At 40.4% G+C, this 16,441-nt stretch overlaps 1 protein-coding gene across 1 annotated transcript in view; it reads left to right on the top strand.

Annotated features, from left to right (window-relative positions):
- cspg4 (chondroitin sulfate proteoglycan 4) overlaps positions 1–15,585 on the top strand; it is a 28,963-nt gene extending 13,378 nt beyond the window's left edge. Inside the window, exons 6-10 of the mRNA XM_026175228.2 lie at positions 6,792–6,990; positions 7,484–7,615; positions 8,823–8,983; positions 11,406–11,583; positions 12,593–15,585. Coding sequence (XP_026031013.2) covers positions 6,792–6,990; positions 7,484–7,615; positions 8,823–8,983; positions 11,406–11,583; positions 12,593–14,418 — 2,496 coding nt within the window. The 3' untranslated portion in view covers positions 14,419–15,585. The remainder of the gene's footprint in view (positions 1–6,791; positions 6,991–7,483; positions 7,616–8,822; positions 8,984–11,405; positions 11,584–12,592) is intronic.
- Positions 15,586–16,441: the final 856 nt, after the last annotated feature.

Here is a 16,441-nt window from a genome sequence, read left to right as displayed (position 1 = left end):
CTCGTGCATGCGTGATTGACAGGCTACAGGCATTACCACCTGCTTCAAACACTGGTCTGATGCTCAAGCCGCGCAAAATATGAAAGAATGACAGATTAATGGCTTTATAACGGTTGATGAGATTCTGGCGTGCTGAAAGGCGGTCAATTTAGCAGAATTACCCCATAGTGCTTTGTGCTTTAGTCTTCATTTAGTTTGATTTTCCAACAAAATAACAGACAGATCAATCTGTCTATAGAAGCTGATAGATTAATCTTCTCTGAATGAAATGTGTATGCTTTGCTGACAGTTCTCACATCCATACACTATAGTTTCAGCCGCAGTAACAGTCCAAAATCATGAATCTTGTATGACCTGCATATAAAATGTTCTCCACGCAGTAAGGCAAACGAATGCATGGAATTTGTACATCGAGTCTGAACTATACAGATCTCAGACATGCACCGTCTCCCTAAGAGTATTTGCTTTTTTAATAAAGTGAAAATTCAGAATGTAAGTTGTGCAAAGTCACGTTACAATAGAAGGGCAGTGATTCACCACTGTGCCCACTATAAAGCATCAGGCGGAATTTCAGGTATACATTTCTGAGTATGTGTCTAGATTTTCCATTTTGATCCTGTACTGTCACTTTTCTGAGGGGTAAGTTGTGCTTGGGTTCCAAGTGAAATTACAGCATAACGACACAGAAGTTTGATGGACGTGCATATTTGCTTCTCCCCGGCGATTTGGATAATGTTTCATAAGTTGGTAGTGGCAGACTGTCAAAGAACGAAACACCTCCGCACTGAATTCTTAGAACTTTATGTTGTAAGAAGAAAGGTGTATATTTGAATGACTCTGCTGAAGGCTTATAATGAGTTTGTGGCAAGCTTTTAAACTGATTTACGTCAGTCATGAAAGAAACGTTTAGGGGGATGAATAACGTAGATTCTACAGCAGGAGTAGTCACGCAGTCGGAAAAAGTCGACAGTAATCAGCTCACAGAACTGGAAACCAACTGTGTCATTCAGCCCTCCCCGCTCTGCCTGTGGCTCCTCGTCTCCCTGGCAACCCGTATTTTTGGAAAACCAAGATGGTCGATGAGACCGCGGCTTTCTGGCAGAGTGAGGCCAGCATCCAATCCCTGCGACTCCTCTGCTGCGGCTGCAGAATGTAACATAATAATATGTGGATGCCTAACCCGCACAGAGCAAGGGGCTGGCCCAGTGGCACTTGGATTGATTTAGAGCAGGAAGTGTGTGTGTGTTCTGTGTGTGTGTAGTGACCTCTGTAGACATGATGACTAACACGACCGTGATCGGGTTCTGCTCAGTCTGATCACATTTGGCCTGGTGTTGCAGGATACAGCTGGTCTTGATTAGAATTTAAACCCTGTCTGTCTTTGTCTGCTTCCGCCTGACTTTGCTGTGTTTCTGTGCAGAAACACAGCCTGCCAATCTATTTTGCTTTTGCATCTCTCACATTTTACAAGATTACTTTGACTTTGAGTGATAGCCTCATTACCCTCGCTAAGTACTTTTGTTTAATCTCTCATTACGACACAAAGTAGGAGCGAGGGCATGTAGTTAACCTGTATCTCTGAGAGGAATGGGCTGGACGAGGGGAGGAGAAATCGAAATTAAATAGCATTATTCCCGCTGTCAACTTTAGCTCCCGAGTATAGAATTACGAACACACTGGTGGATTTGTACTTAAACATGATGCCTAGGCAGTTTTGGATGCAGCTGCAAACATCTGGCGCCCCTCAGAGTCTCAGACGTTTAGAGGATGATGTTGAGTCACTGGCAAACAAAGTCATTTGCCTATGGCAGCTACTTCATTACTCCCTCAAAATGAAATGCCAGCCATTATCTCCAATCAGATTGAATTTGCGGCCCGTCCTCCTAGGTGCTAAATGCATTGATTGTTATATAAACTATCAGTTTGCGAGACCATTTTCAGATTGCCTGTCCTAGATTGGCTGTGGTTGAGAATGGGCTAATGTGGCCATCTAGTGTAAAGGACCGGGAATTGCTCTGTAATAGCATCGCTCAGCCTTCTAACAGTGTAAATTCTGTTTGCCATTAGCAAACATATGCCTTTTTGTGAAAAAGGTACAGTACACATTTCAGCATTTAATTAGTATCTGATGGCTCTTGGACAACACCAGAAAACATTTGAATGGGAAACAGGGAAAAAACTGTTTGTGTACTAAATCCTGCTGGAGACCAACAGGAAAGCTTCTCATGTCAGCCTCTGGAAAACCTTAGTTAAACCTAGTTCCTATAAGAGCTGGCATTTAACAGCAATCTCTTTGTAAAGGTGAATAAATCCTGGGCTTTAGATGACTTGAGAGCTTTTCTTGAGGATGTGTTAGGCTGCTGTCGAGCAAACAGTTTTCAGCATTAACATGATTATTCCCACAGATAATTGCCAGTAGCTTGTCCCCTCAGCTTGAACGATGGGACACCAAATTTGTCTGCAGTGCTGCTCAAAGCTGAGAAATTGTCCAGGTGGGTGGTGCTATTTTCAGCTGAGTCATGTCTGCATACTGTACACCGAAGGCTTCTGCGAGAATAGGGCTAAAATAGAGGGGTGGGCATGCACTGAGCAGCCGTCTCATCCATGGTGCAAAGAGGAAAAGTGGGTGTTCTGCCTTAAGGCAATCCACTTGCAAACCTCTCTGATAGAGTCCAGATTTGGCTGGGAACGTTTGGGTTAGTCTGCACTCCCCCACCATCGGTGTGCCCCTGGACAAACTATCAGACTGTGCTTTTTTGCAGGCCGCGAGAAGAAAACTGCCCCAAGGAGAACGAGCTCCTCTAAAGCCCCATATCACAAGATCTCTGCAGGTTTCTGCAACAGCGAGGATAAAACGCTTTCCTGTTTGTTGTTGTAGGCTGATGTGATAGAGCTGTCGATTCTACCTAGCACCTACCTAGCGACACATGTTTTTGCTCATGAAGGAACTTGACACATGTAAGCTTATTGTCCCTCCTTTTTCTTAGTCCACAGCCTCTATGGTGAAAAGACCAAAAAAAATCACCAGGTCCAGTCACAATCTTAGTCTCTGCAGGGACTTCAGCCAGCAGTGCCAGTGGTGCCACAGTGTGAGATACATGTTTAGTAGATTTTTTTTTGGCTCAAAATTCATGAAATTCAAGCTGACAGTTTGGGCATTATTCCAAATTTTGCCACATATTTGCTTCAAAACAACCAACTCTGCTCTCCAAGGAGTAGACATATACTCATATAGATGCCTTTGAAGCAATAACTATGTGTAACTTAGACTTTCAAAAACATTACCATTCAAATAAATTTGGGTTCTCTTTAACTGAGGTGTCGAAACGTCTTTTGAACTACACATGAACTTGTCGGTGCTAATTCTGTTTGACTGTACACGCACATGTTTCAGCGCAGAAATACGCAACACATGGGTAACTTTCACATGAAATGACCCCCGTCTTATTTCCTTTTTATCTGTTGCAAACATAAGTCTTCTTTTATATCTTGCTTATGTCTCCTTTGTTAATAATAGACTTCTGCATATTCTAAATGCGTTTTTTATTATGCAAGCGACAAATATTGGTCTTTTCTGCCGCTCGACACTGAGATTAGACATATAGACATAGGGCTTTTGTTATGAATGGGACTCTTGATTTATCTTTGACTCAAAGCCTACTTATCTTTGCGCTCATCACCATTTTTTAAGCGTTATCGTTTGAGAGCAACAAAGACAAAATCTAGCAACAGAAAAAGCAGTAAGTGTATAATGATGGATCACAGCTTTGAACTCTTGATGCAGTCTGGGCTTTGAAAGGGCTTTGATGGAGTGTCAAATTGAGTGGGATGTTATAAGCACTGGACTGAAAGGCAACTAAATTATAGACTTCATAAAACATTTGTTATATTGCAGAACTCTGGAGGTATGTGAAAAACCAGAAGTGACATAAAGCACTTAAAAAGACAAAAGCTTCAGAACTGAAGATTAAACTTTCTCTGAAAGCGTCTATAATAGGGAAATGGAAGACAATGCGGCCCTGGGGATGTTGATTGCTTGATGAGTCTTAAGGTTTTCCCTCAACATCTATTCCCTGATATTTGCAGCAGCGCCACATTTCTGGAGAATATGGAGAAAAATAGATTCAATTGGCAAATTATTTTGTACACATCTTACTAAAGATGATTTTCTGCCTGTGACTGCTTAAATTCTATTGACAGTCATATTATTTTAATTTGTCCAGTGAACACATGAGCTAGCTTGACATCAGTAACAGAAGCCTTTAATGTAAATTCCAGCAAATGGGAGGACAGGAAGCAAAACTAACCCAGAACATGATAAAAAAAAAAACTTTCAAAATAAAAACAGGAAGTTGCCAAAATACATATATTAGACAAAGAGACAAGACCCATATACTTGACATAATTATGTAGTGCATATATGGAATTCATTTCTTTATTTAGCAGAATTCATTAGAATGTTTTGTAACGAATATTAAGGGAATATTAATTTAATTTTGTTTTCCAGAAGAAAAGAAAAACACTTTGGGAGATTGTACAGCTACTGAAATTGTTCTGTATTTAAATGGTTATGACCTGTTACTGTAACAAAGTCATAATAAAAGAATCCTTATATATTATTCCCCATAGGCTTACATGTTGTCAATACAAACAACAGCAGTAAAGAACCTAGTTTTAAATACAGCGGTATGGCATTGTTAGCATATAGCTTTCCTATATGCTAAAATTTACCACAAGAGTAAATTGTAAACTTGTATCAGTAACTCTTTGAAACCGAGACACCAACCTGAACAGTACAAATAAATCTATTTCATGTTAGAATAACAATAAAATCATGACCCAAAACATCATAAAACAGAAACTGTTTACAAAAATCATGTAGATGAAGTAAAGACATAAATGAAAACTCAGGACTATTCATAGTAATCCAGCTCACTATTAGTATGTTAAGTCAAAAAAAGGAATCAACATTTTCAAACTCTGTAACGAATCAAATCCAAACAGTTACCCAAACTAAAATGAGCCCATAAAGGACCCTCCATTGAGAAACACATAAACCCTGAGACCAAACCTAGTAAGCATGCACAGTCAGTATTATACCAGAAGACCTGCTAAACATCTGTAGTCTGCCACATTCAGTGTGAGCATGCTAAAAGCACTACTGCACCCAGTTACACTCTCACAGGCCCTTCATCTTGTTGCAAATAATCCTTTATATTTCATTAAGAGTGTTTCCTACCATAAAGCAGTATTGGTTTTAAATGTGTGAATTGCCTACAGCATAAACTTAACTATTAATTTAGGAGTTTCACCTGCTATTAGAGTAAAACTAAATCCCACTTTAAGACCTGAAACTGTTTGTGTGCCATGCCTTACTTACAATATTTGGTGGTGTGTTTTTGAATCCTCGTGAAAAAACAGAAGATGTGAAAGCAGTGTAGACACTTTACTAAAAGATTTTAGTACCATGGCTGTGATAATAGCAGAAAGAGTAGCATCAGTTTTCTCTTTAGACATCGTCCATTAGCAACAGGGTTTCTGATAAACAGCCACCATTAATCTGTACAGAGAAATCGGTCACAGAAGCTGAGCAACTATTTCTTTTTTTTCTCCTTTGGTAGTATCCTCATTAGAAAAGAATCCCATCGAGATAGTTTGTCTTTTTTTTTTTCTTTTTTTTTCACCAAAACGCTCTCCAGGCTTTGGCTGTGTTCTTGTCAGTGTGTCTTAATCTGCACTTCCACCCAGAAATTCATACCGAGACTTTATGTGACACTGACAGACAGATTTGAAAAACCAGGTCCAGTCAGATGTGCCCAGTCTCCTTCTACTATGGATAATTTTTTTTATTAAGAGACGCTGTTTAGCGCACTGAAATTTGCAATTACAGCATTGAATCAGTTAAAGTAAGTGATCCTTGCGTTACTGAATGATTTTCGTTTTAGGAGGAAATGCATATCTGGTTTGACCTCACGTATTAAACAGTGATCACATGTTCTGTTTTGTCCTCAGAGGGCAATAATTGTGTCCTCCCCAGTTCGATTACCAGTTTCTGGTCACTGAGTCTGTGCTTTGTTAGGATCTGTCGCTTTCTGTCTCCCACTGACTGACACTTACCACATTAACATCTACCACCGAAGTGTCCTCTTTTCCTCTGCCCAGAGGCTTTCTGGTCTTTATCCCGGGTCTGTAAAAAGAGGGAGTGTGGTATTGAAGGGTGAGTGGCTTTCTAGATCGATATTTACTTCTCACTGCAAGGCACCCTAAGCACACTCTCCCAACTGATTCCAGCTATTTAGGAATGTCTTTCTAGAGATCTGGCCCATTTCTTTCAATTAATGCTCTTTTCAGCCATCCGACCATTAGAAGTCCATTAAGGGCCCTCCACCTAGGGAGAGTCATTCAGTCTGCACTGCTGTGTTCCATCTTCTGATAACAGGCGTGTGCAGACTGCCATGGAGAAATAATTAACCTTTTAAATTCTTACTTTGGAGCTGGCTGCTTTATGTTTCACGGATAGGCTGGGTTTTCTTTTTGTACTTACCATCAATCAATCTGTCTGTCTGTCTGTCTGTCTGTCTGTCTGTCTGTCTGTCTATCTATCTATCTATCTATCTATCTATCTATCCATCTATCCATCTCTTATTTTTATTTGTTATTTATGTATGTATTTTCATATATTAAATAAAAATACTGCACAAAATATCATGATACTGTATTGATGTTTTTCCCCAACCCCTAAAGTGTCTTTAACTGTGTTTCTCTCTCCTGTTGTCTTTGGTATTTCACAGGTTTTTGCTGGTGAGGAAGCTGATATCACCTCCAGCATGCTGAGCACTGAGGACGCTGACACTCCCGCAGAGGAACTGGTTTACAACGTTGAAATGCCGATCAATGGGAGGGTTGCACTGAAAGAGGCGCCTGATGATGAGATCCTAAATTTTACGCAGGCTCACGTAAACAAAGGCGAGGTCGTCTTCGTCCACGAGGGTGAGATCATTAGAATTAGAGGTTAAGTGCTCGATCACGCTGTATCTCCGCTGACACGCTGATTACTCTGTGACCTTTATTTGCGTCTACCTCAGAGTGTTGCTAACACGACGAGCTGAAACACAGGTCTTTATGTTTCTCCAAGCAGAAATCTCAATAAACTTGTAATGTAATCAGAATGTCACTGGTATTGATCAATAGGCCAATTAAACCCCAGAGATATACTGTGGCTAGGTTGTAAAAAAAATAATTAAATAAGTAGTACATGTAATATTTATTTGTACCTTATTGTGACAAATACGTGGTGTTTTTTTTTTTACGTTCTAACAAGGCAATAAAGGTGTAGCAAGCTTTAAACAATGTTCTGCCTTTTCAAGTGTAAAGACAATAAAGTTTCAGAGAGACAAAAAAGGGGCAGAAACAAACAAAAGCAGATTCAAAGCTCGAACTTAACAAGTGACCCGTTAAAACTGTGCAATCTGTTCTGCTCCAGGTGAGGATTCTGGCAGCTTCAGTTTCACAGTGACAGACGGCGAGCACACGTCTCCTCTCTACAAATTTGTCGTCACAGCCAGGCCACACACCATCACCATGGTAACGCAGGCAAACCTCATGGTATTTCCAGGTAAGATGCCAAAAAAAAAAAAAAAAAAAACCTTCTGAAGATGACAATGATAGAAAGATAACCATGATGATGAATGCGCAGTCACGCACACAGTATAGTTACGTCGACAACCTTTATTTTAAGAACTGGTTGTTAGTCAGACTTATAACACACAGAATAAAAGTGTGTGGAAAACTTATTTAACGTGTAATACACAGGATGTTCCTAAAAAACAACATTTTTCAATTATGAACTTCTGAGGTGTAATCTTCTTACTTTTTTCATATTTTGCTGTTTGGGATGCTTCTGGGCTTACACTCTTTAGGAAGTGTGTGGGTGTGTGTGAATCCCTCAGCCAGTAACAGCTTGCTGGGTCCATGCTATTTCCATTTCCTTTGCCTTCCTGTCTGTGTTAAATTCATTTTACATCATGGGCCACATATGATTGATCTTAAGTGGATCGAGCCAGTGAAACACCCCTTTCTGTCAGTATAAAGAAGTTCATCAGTGCATTTAATCCATGAGACATTGCAGTTTCAACAATACAGTTTGCACTTTTTATACATGACAAAGAAATGCTGCTGTAGTAGGTTATTTGTGCTCGAATCGTAAGAAAAAAAGTTGTCGATTGTTCAATAGCAGACTGAAAAAACAGCAACATTTCTGTCATGGCATTGTTTTTTTGTTACTTAATTACTTTGGTGTAGTATGAATCGCTTGGCTCTAAAAACATCTGACAATACAGTTAAGAGTCCAAAATGTATACTCTTTCACATTTTCCACATTCGTCCAGTGGGCCTTATTGGAGTCTTTGTCGAACCGATTCTGGCCCCCGGGCCTCATGTTTGACACCCCTTCTATAAGGTCTGGTTTTAACCAACAGCAGACTGAGCTGCACACATACACAGAGCAGAGAGGCTACAGGAGTAGTCATGATGATTTGTGAACATTAAAATCCAGAAATATGGCACCTTTCTCCTTTGTTTGTGCTTCTGAGCAGATGAAACAATCAGACAATAGTGTATTTAAAACGTGGCTCCATCTGACACATTTCATGCTCTCCGCATCAGGAAGCTCATCTGCCCTGTGCATGAGTTAAAGTAACCTCTAAAGTTTGGGGCTGTAATTTTACAAGCTGAACTAGACTGCAAAGAGGCCACATTCAGTAGAGTCATCAGCACTCATCAGAGGACCGCTTGTCTATGTGTGTGTGTTTGTCTTTTCACAGGAACAAGGCAGCCCATCACAAGCGCCAATGTGGGGGCTGTAACCAGTGGGGATGGAAATGAGATAAGCTACTTGCTTTTCCGCCCGCCTCGTTTGGGAAGACTCATCCTGGCCAATGACAGGAACCAGTACGAGGAAATTAGTCAATTCTCACAATCACAGGTGATTGCTTTTTCTGCGGGAGCTGCGAAATGTGCATTTCTGGCATATGTTTCCTTTAGGAGACATTTCTTTCTGTTTATCAGAAGTTGTAAATGATTTTATGTTAGCAGGGAGATATAGATCGACATAATAAACCATGAAATGAAATTGAAACTAAAATGTACGTTAGATCCTTTAATGTTATCTCCTTTTAATAATTACTTTTAGAGTTTTGGGGTTCAGTGAAAATATGTGTTTCTGTTCTTTTTTGCAGAGTAAATCCTCTTTACTTTGAGATTTAACATCACTATTAATAGCAGGTCAGCGTGTCTAAGAAGTGACAGCTGTAAAAGGCACGTCACTCATCTGTTGCACAGACCATCAAGCGCACATGGGAGATATAAGACATAAAACTGCTTCCATGCGTGTAAGACAGCTAATCCTATCAGCACAAGCTGGCAGCACAGGATCAACTTGTGCAGTTTTATGTACAGTTTTATTTCCTCTGCATACGCCCATACCTTTTTGACATGATAGAAAATGTCTTCTTGCTGTATTAAATGTTCTCAGACAATCAATAGTGCTGATTTTTCGGTGTTGTTTTTGCTTCCTGAAAACCAGCCTCTTGTACAGCCCTCTGATTGCTGGCACTAAATGTTTCAGTTTGTACTTTGGCTCCAAGGAACAAATTAGTGGTGTCGGTTGCTGTTAACCAAGCAACAATGCTGTCCAGTTTTAGCAAATGTTCAAACAAGATTTGAGAACACCTCTTCTGCCACACCAGCCCTCTGTCCTCCTTCACTCCATCCATGAATGGTATCCTTCTTTTCCTCCTGTCTGTTCAACATCCTTTGTCCAGTAAATCTACTATCCCTCTTCTCCACCTCAGGATTCCCGATCTAACTTTGTCTCCAAAGGTTTATTTGGACTGTTTTGGGGAGAATTTAATAACGCTCTCCCAAAAAGTTGATTCTGTTCAACTGGACGTAGCATTTAATAATGCTCTTTTTAGATATTTATGAATGAATATGAAGATAACTTTGCAATCCACATTCCTTTCCTTCCTACGTTCCCTATCAGCATCTTCACAGATCCAGATAAGGAATGATTTGTAAATGTATATGTATTTTTTGTAAAATTAATTGTAATCTACTACTTAAATAGGAAGCATATTCATGATGATAGCAATAACTGTATTTTCATAAGGAAAGTAACTCAAAAGTTATTAGCCCTGAAAGTCATGAATGATGAGCTTTACTGTCTAATGCTGTCTAAACTCCCTTTTTTGTTTGTTCCACGTTCATGTCTGTAACTGCAGTTTGTTGAATCTGAATGTATTTTTCTTTCAAACTGACAACATGTGAAGCATGAACATTTCTTTCCCACCAGGGGGCATCGTTGCTAGTGATGTCTCACTGGTATTAGGAGTTTTTGTTTCTTTGATATCCTTTTAATCCTTTTAATATTGTTTGAAGAGTAGGTGTGTGCAGCTTTGCTCTGCCTGTACCTTTATGACTGTTAAGTCTACATGCAATGGGCAGAGATGGAAAGGGCAGAAAGTAAGGATTTCTGAGTATAATAAAATCTCTGTGGCTTTTTGTGGCTAAAACCAATTTGGCAACACCCTTCATCAGGGTGGGGTTCTTGATTCCAAAGAGCTCCGCTGTTCCATAACCACGTTTATGTTTATTTGTCTAGCATTATTATTATTATATAACCAAATATTCAGATTACAAAAAATAAAGAATATTGAAACTTTACTGATGCTAATTTTAGCTTTTAATGGCTTTGGTTTAGGACTATGAGGCACACGGCGTCGATAGTTTAGCAGCGCCGCACGTGCAGCTGTGTTGGCAACAGTCGGATCAAGACTATCTGTTCATTTCCATTCTTGACATCTGACCGTGCTTGGACGAGCATGAGAACAAATTCTTTCCCCGAAAACTGCTCCTTTTGGACTGTGACAGAAAATCTAACACGTCGTCAAGCCGAAAGCATTTGATGATTTGAGTTATTCGGCAGCGTGTGTTTGCTTTTTTCCTGCATGCAGAAATTCATATGTGCACCTTTCTGTGTTTGTTTGAGAGAGAGAGAGAGAGAGAGAGAGAGAGAGAGAGAGAGAGAGAAGAGGCAACAGTGACTTCAGGCAATCCAGCTGAGCTGAGCCAAACCACTGCTCCAAATAAAAATATCTTACCGAGCTAAAATACCAGTCTTTGCCTATAAAGTTAGTCAAGCAAACAAGTGACTGACTGCAGTGAGCCACATGTCAGATAATGAATCCTCGACATTTCTATCAGATTCTACAAAAGTTAGTTGGAATGAAATAAATAAATAAAGTATCTGCTAAAATAAAACTTGCTTTGAAGTGATCGCCAAATTAAGAAATGGTTTTATTTGAAACAACTTACCACCTTCTGTTTTCGCTTCCTCTGATGCACAGCTGGAGTCAGGAATGGTCTACTATGAGCACCAGCTACCCGAGAAACCATTCTGGGCAGTGAAGGACACCATCGAGCTCTTGTCCCAGTCAGCATCAGACGTCCATCACATCCTGCCCATAACTGTGTCTTATTATGCTGCTCACAGCAACATCTCCTCACAGCTGTGGAGGAACAAAGGTAAATGATGAAATGAGGGACATATGCAACACTTTCAATTAAGTAAATTGCATGTTTTTTTTCACAGGCCACACTGATAAATGAGAGCCTGCCTAAATGATCACTCTGGTACTTACCAAAAGCATACATATTATGAATACATGTGCACAGATGTTAGGAAGCAGAGATGAGAGTCTGCATCTGTGAAGCACCATTAGAAGACTCCAGCGAAGTCATTATTCAAACAGACATTTCAAGTATTTTTCTGTTAGTTAGCTGAGTTTATCCTTACCACACATTGTTGTATGCTGTAAAAGTAAAAAGGGTTACTTTGTGTGTTTGAGTGCAGAGCGTTCCTGCAGCACTTTAAAATAGTTTTTGTCTTTTTTATTGTATCCTGGAGCTGGCATTTTGCGAAGTGTTGTAAGAGTCACTGAATATGTTGGTGAATACAGCACAATGCTGTAATTGCTGATATCTTTGGAGAGAGCACAAAGATTCAAATAATGTGCATCAGTGATGATTTGAATGCAGTTTGTCATTCTCACACTTTACATATAAATGTTTAGTGATACATTTCAAAAAAGAGATGCTATTTCTAGGATATGTTGTTTTGTTTTTGGTTAAAAAATTCAAATTAAAACTGTGCTCAGACATTTTGGAAAAATACTGTAATTCACCCAGCAACCACGCGTTTGTTACTGAGTAGGGAAGAAAAAAAGTTCTATTTCTGGGGAGTGTGCTGGTGAGTTGCAGCTTGTTCTTCATTTTAGATTCTCTTCCTTATTCTTTACAGTAATTTACTATTAAGAGTCTGAAGTCACAAAGGGACCTGTCAGCCGTACTTCTGTTGCTGCCAAAACAACAAGCCCCCTGCTCCATCTGCCTCTCCAAATGTATTCCAGATTCAATCTCCTGCATAATTAAATATCAACAGGAGAGACAAAAATAGATAGTAGGTATCTTTGGGGGGGAAAAAACAACTGGATTAAATTTAATATTTCTCTTCGTTTGTGTTTTTTCTGCTTAGGTCTGGATATTGTGCAGGGTCACAGAAAAACCATCGATGATTCAATTCTTGATGCTTCAAACCTTCTGGCTAGCCTACCAGAAGAAAACCGAGGGGAAGTGGATGTCATTTTTGAAATTAAGCGTTTCCCCGGTCGTGGTCGTATCATGCTGGATGGTCAGGACCTGCCCCGTAATACCCCGTCCTTCATGCAAGAAGATGTCATTCAAGGAAAGGTGGAGTATGTCCATGATGATCTGGCAGACTCGTCTGACAGCTTTGCTTTCAGAGCCCGTCTTAAGTCTGAGGGCCGTAGTTTGGCCTCACCTGCTAAGTCTGTGGTCCTGGAGGAAGTCTTTAACATCTCAATCAAACGGAGGGGCTCAGACCCCCCTGAACTAGTCACTACAGAAACACTCTTTGAGGTTCTTCAAGGCTCCATGACCCTCTTGACCCAGAGACAACTTAACACTCATGATGAGGACAGTCCTCCAGATGAGGTGCACTTCAAGGTGACCAAAGCACCTAGCAATGGTCGACTAGTTGACTCAGGCACAATGGAGGCAATCTCTGAATTCACACAAGAGATGGTCAATCGTGGAGAGGTGGGCTTCTACAGTGACAACAGCCTTGTAGATAGCGTCATGGAATTCGTAGTATCAGATGGAGAACACCAAACCGAAGCATACATGCTGCACATCGTCGTACTGGCCCACACCCTGCTTCTTGACATAGCCCCTGAGATCAAGGTGAAGCAGGGCAACGATGAGACCTTAGTGACTGAAGAGATGTTGAAGGTCAGCACTGGTGGCCCTATTGAGGAGGACATCCTTTATAAAATCACAAGTGCTCCCAAGTACGCCGCTGTCATGGTAGACCGGCAGCCTACATCTGCTTTTACCCAGAAACTGATTAAGGAAGGCCGAGTCAGTGTCCGCTTTGTCAAGTCCACTTCACCCCGAGACAGTGTTTCATTTACAGCCCGCAGCCGGGCTGCTAACATTTCCTCTGTCCTCAACATCACTGTGCAACCTCTGGCCAACATTGCTAGGGATCCTCTCTTACCCCAGGGTGCGCTTGTCCAACTGGATAAAAAGCTTCTAGATGCAACTTCCCTCGCCAACAAGACTAAAGTTACCCCAACGTTCACTGTCATCCAGCAACCGAGAGGTGCTCGGTTTGTAAAGTCTGGAGGCCCAAACGCAGGTGACTCAGTGAAGTCGTTTAGCCAAAAGGACCTGGATGAGGGTCGTGTAGCTATGGAAATCTTAAATGGCTCTTCTGGATCACCTAGTGGTGCCACTCAGGATGAGGCTCGCTTCCTGCTCAAAGCTCACGGGGTCCCTCCTGCAGAATGTGTGCTTTCCTTCCAAACCGGTCCCTACAATGCCTCTGGAATTTACCCTGTCACTCTGTTGAGGATTCCCTCCAAAGACATTGATCATCTTCCTGGGATCCCTCAAGTCACTCCAGTTAGCCCTCTCTGGCCCCACGGAGATGCCACTACAGCTTCTGGATCTGGCTCATATGGAAGACCACAAGCTGCCAAGCGCAGTAACATCTGGCCTATTATCATCCCTATCATGGTAATCCTCATTCTCTTGCTACTGGCGGCTGTCTTGGCCTACTATCTGATTCGCAAAAACAAGACGGGTAAGCACAATGTCCAGACGGCAGCATCCAAGCCCAAAAACGGCGAGGTGGCCACCACAGAGACCTTTCGCAAAACTGACCCAGCCAATAACATCCCAATGTCCAAGATGGACTCCAAAGACGCAGACCCTGAGCTGTTGCAGCACTGTCGGACAACAAACCCGGCCTTGAAAAAGAACCAGTACTGGGTCTGAAGCACTCTGAGATCGGACACAGAGGGAGTATTGGGAAGTCTCCTCAAATCATTCCTCTCAGTATTAAAAGCAGCAGTTTATACGAGGCTAATTTTGTTTAAGCCCTTTACTCAACTCAGCATAACTCTGGACAGATTCTCAGGCAATGAAACACTGAATACTTATTGGCAAAGAAACAGGCAGTTTCTTATCTACAGGTGCTCGGGCCATGTCTATTTATTTTAGTTTTACCATTCCTCTTTGTCACAGGTCGCACGTTAAGACATAAACATGCCATATGTTTGAAAAGAAGTATTTAGGTTGTGCTCTGTCTGTGTATTCCATATTTATCGTAAGCTGACATTATTCAGTGAGCGGTTAGAAATTTTCAAGTCCCGGATTTGGTCAGATTTATTTTCTTGGTTCAGGAAAGCTAAACGTGTTAGGTGATGAATATGAAATGAAATGTAATATTTTCAAGAAGATGGAAAACTGCCTCTTTGTTTTAATTGTTTAAAGGTCCTTGCACCTCAGGGCTAAATCTAGTTTAAAGGCCAACACGCCTTCATTCACTTTCTTACTGAAAAAGACAGATAAAAAGACTGATACCATTTCGCTACATCGCATGTCAATGATCAAAGCACGAACTAAAGCTAAAGTCTCGAGTTTCATCTCATTTTTAGTCTTTATGCTACGTTAGGCAAAGCTAAGCTAATGGTCTACTTGCTGTACTGAATACACAAATAAAAAAGCTGTACCAAGCTTTCCATCTAGTGACTGAATACACGTGTTTCCCTGAAATGCAGAACTTTAATCTCATTGTGATTTGATTTGACTTTAATTTTACAGAGAAAAGACGCTTATTTAAAAGGCGTTTATAATCAAACCCTTGTGACAGCGCACACAAAATGAACTGGATTTAGCTCTGAGTCACACCATCATCTGCCATATGTTATTGTTTCTAAATGCTTCCAAAATACTTGTAAATATTTACTGGACTGGCACAGCACTGACCGCATAAATACACACTACACAGTCTGCAGACCGCAGGCAGGACGTTATTTCAGTGATGCTGGACTTTAAGACATCCGCATTGGCCGACAGGCGGGTGTGAGGTCATCTCAGAATGAGATGTTTCCAGTTCCTGGGTTTGCAATTATGAAATGAATAAAATATTGGCTATAATAATATTTGGTACTGTACTGGGAATAATAAATATAACAATCCACTTGTTAGGTTATGCTGATTAAAGAGGTAGCTGACAGGAGGTCTTTGGAAGCTAGTTTCGCTTTTAAGCATTCCATATGTAAGTGGAATACATAGAAGTTATTTTCAACTTTTATCTATAAATATATATATATGTATGCTAAAACTAAGAGGAGTGCTACTGGAAACTGGAAACTTCTTTTTAATGTGCATTTTTTTGGTCACTCTGACCTGTGACGCTTATTTTTTTTAAGGTAAATGAAACACAGCAAGAGGAAGTGAAAGTGCACAATAAAAATACTGGATACAACTTTTGATCCACTAAAAAAAGGAAGAAAAAAAAGACTTAAACAACTTATTTTCTTAAAACTGTTTGATTATTTGCTGTACATTTTTCCTCATGCTGTCTACCAATGACAGCTTTGTTTTTCTAGTCATATACTGAATATACAATGGAGTATTCTTCTTCTATTGATCGTCTATTTTTGTAGCGTACTGAGTAAATGAAAAGTTAGTTTCCCTCCTGCAGCATCTTTTCCTGTTTTATGTGTAAATATTGTGATTTAGAGTACGGTTTTGGGCCCTATTAACATTTTGAAATCTAAACCCGTGGACCACTTTATTTACACTGTGAGATTTATTCCAGTCCAGTAAAAGACTTCAGCCTTTGATTCTTTTACACTTTTACAAAGCTCTCACACACATACTGTGGGGTGATATTTGTCCCATGCTTTCATAATACTTTGAGGTCAAAAAACACTGAAAAAAATAGGCACAGCTGTTGCAGTGGCATGGATAGATTTCACAGATATAACCAATAAAGTGGCAAGGGGAGAGT

Source organism: Astatotilapia calliptera, chromosome 7 (genome assembly GCF_964374335.1).
Source record: "Astatotilapia calliptera chromosome 7, fAstCal68.1, whole genome shotgun sequence".
In the NCBI taxonomy this organism is placed as follows: Eukaryota; Metazoa; Chordata; class Actinopteri; order Cichliformes; family Cichlidae; genus Astatotilapia; species Astatotilapia calliptera.
Note: the sequence above shows the minus strand (reverse complement) of the source record. Positions and strands in the feature narration are given on the sequence as shown.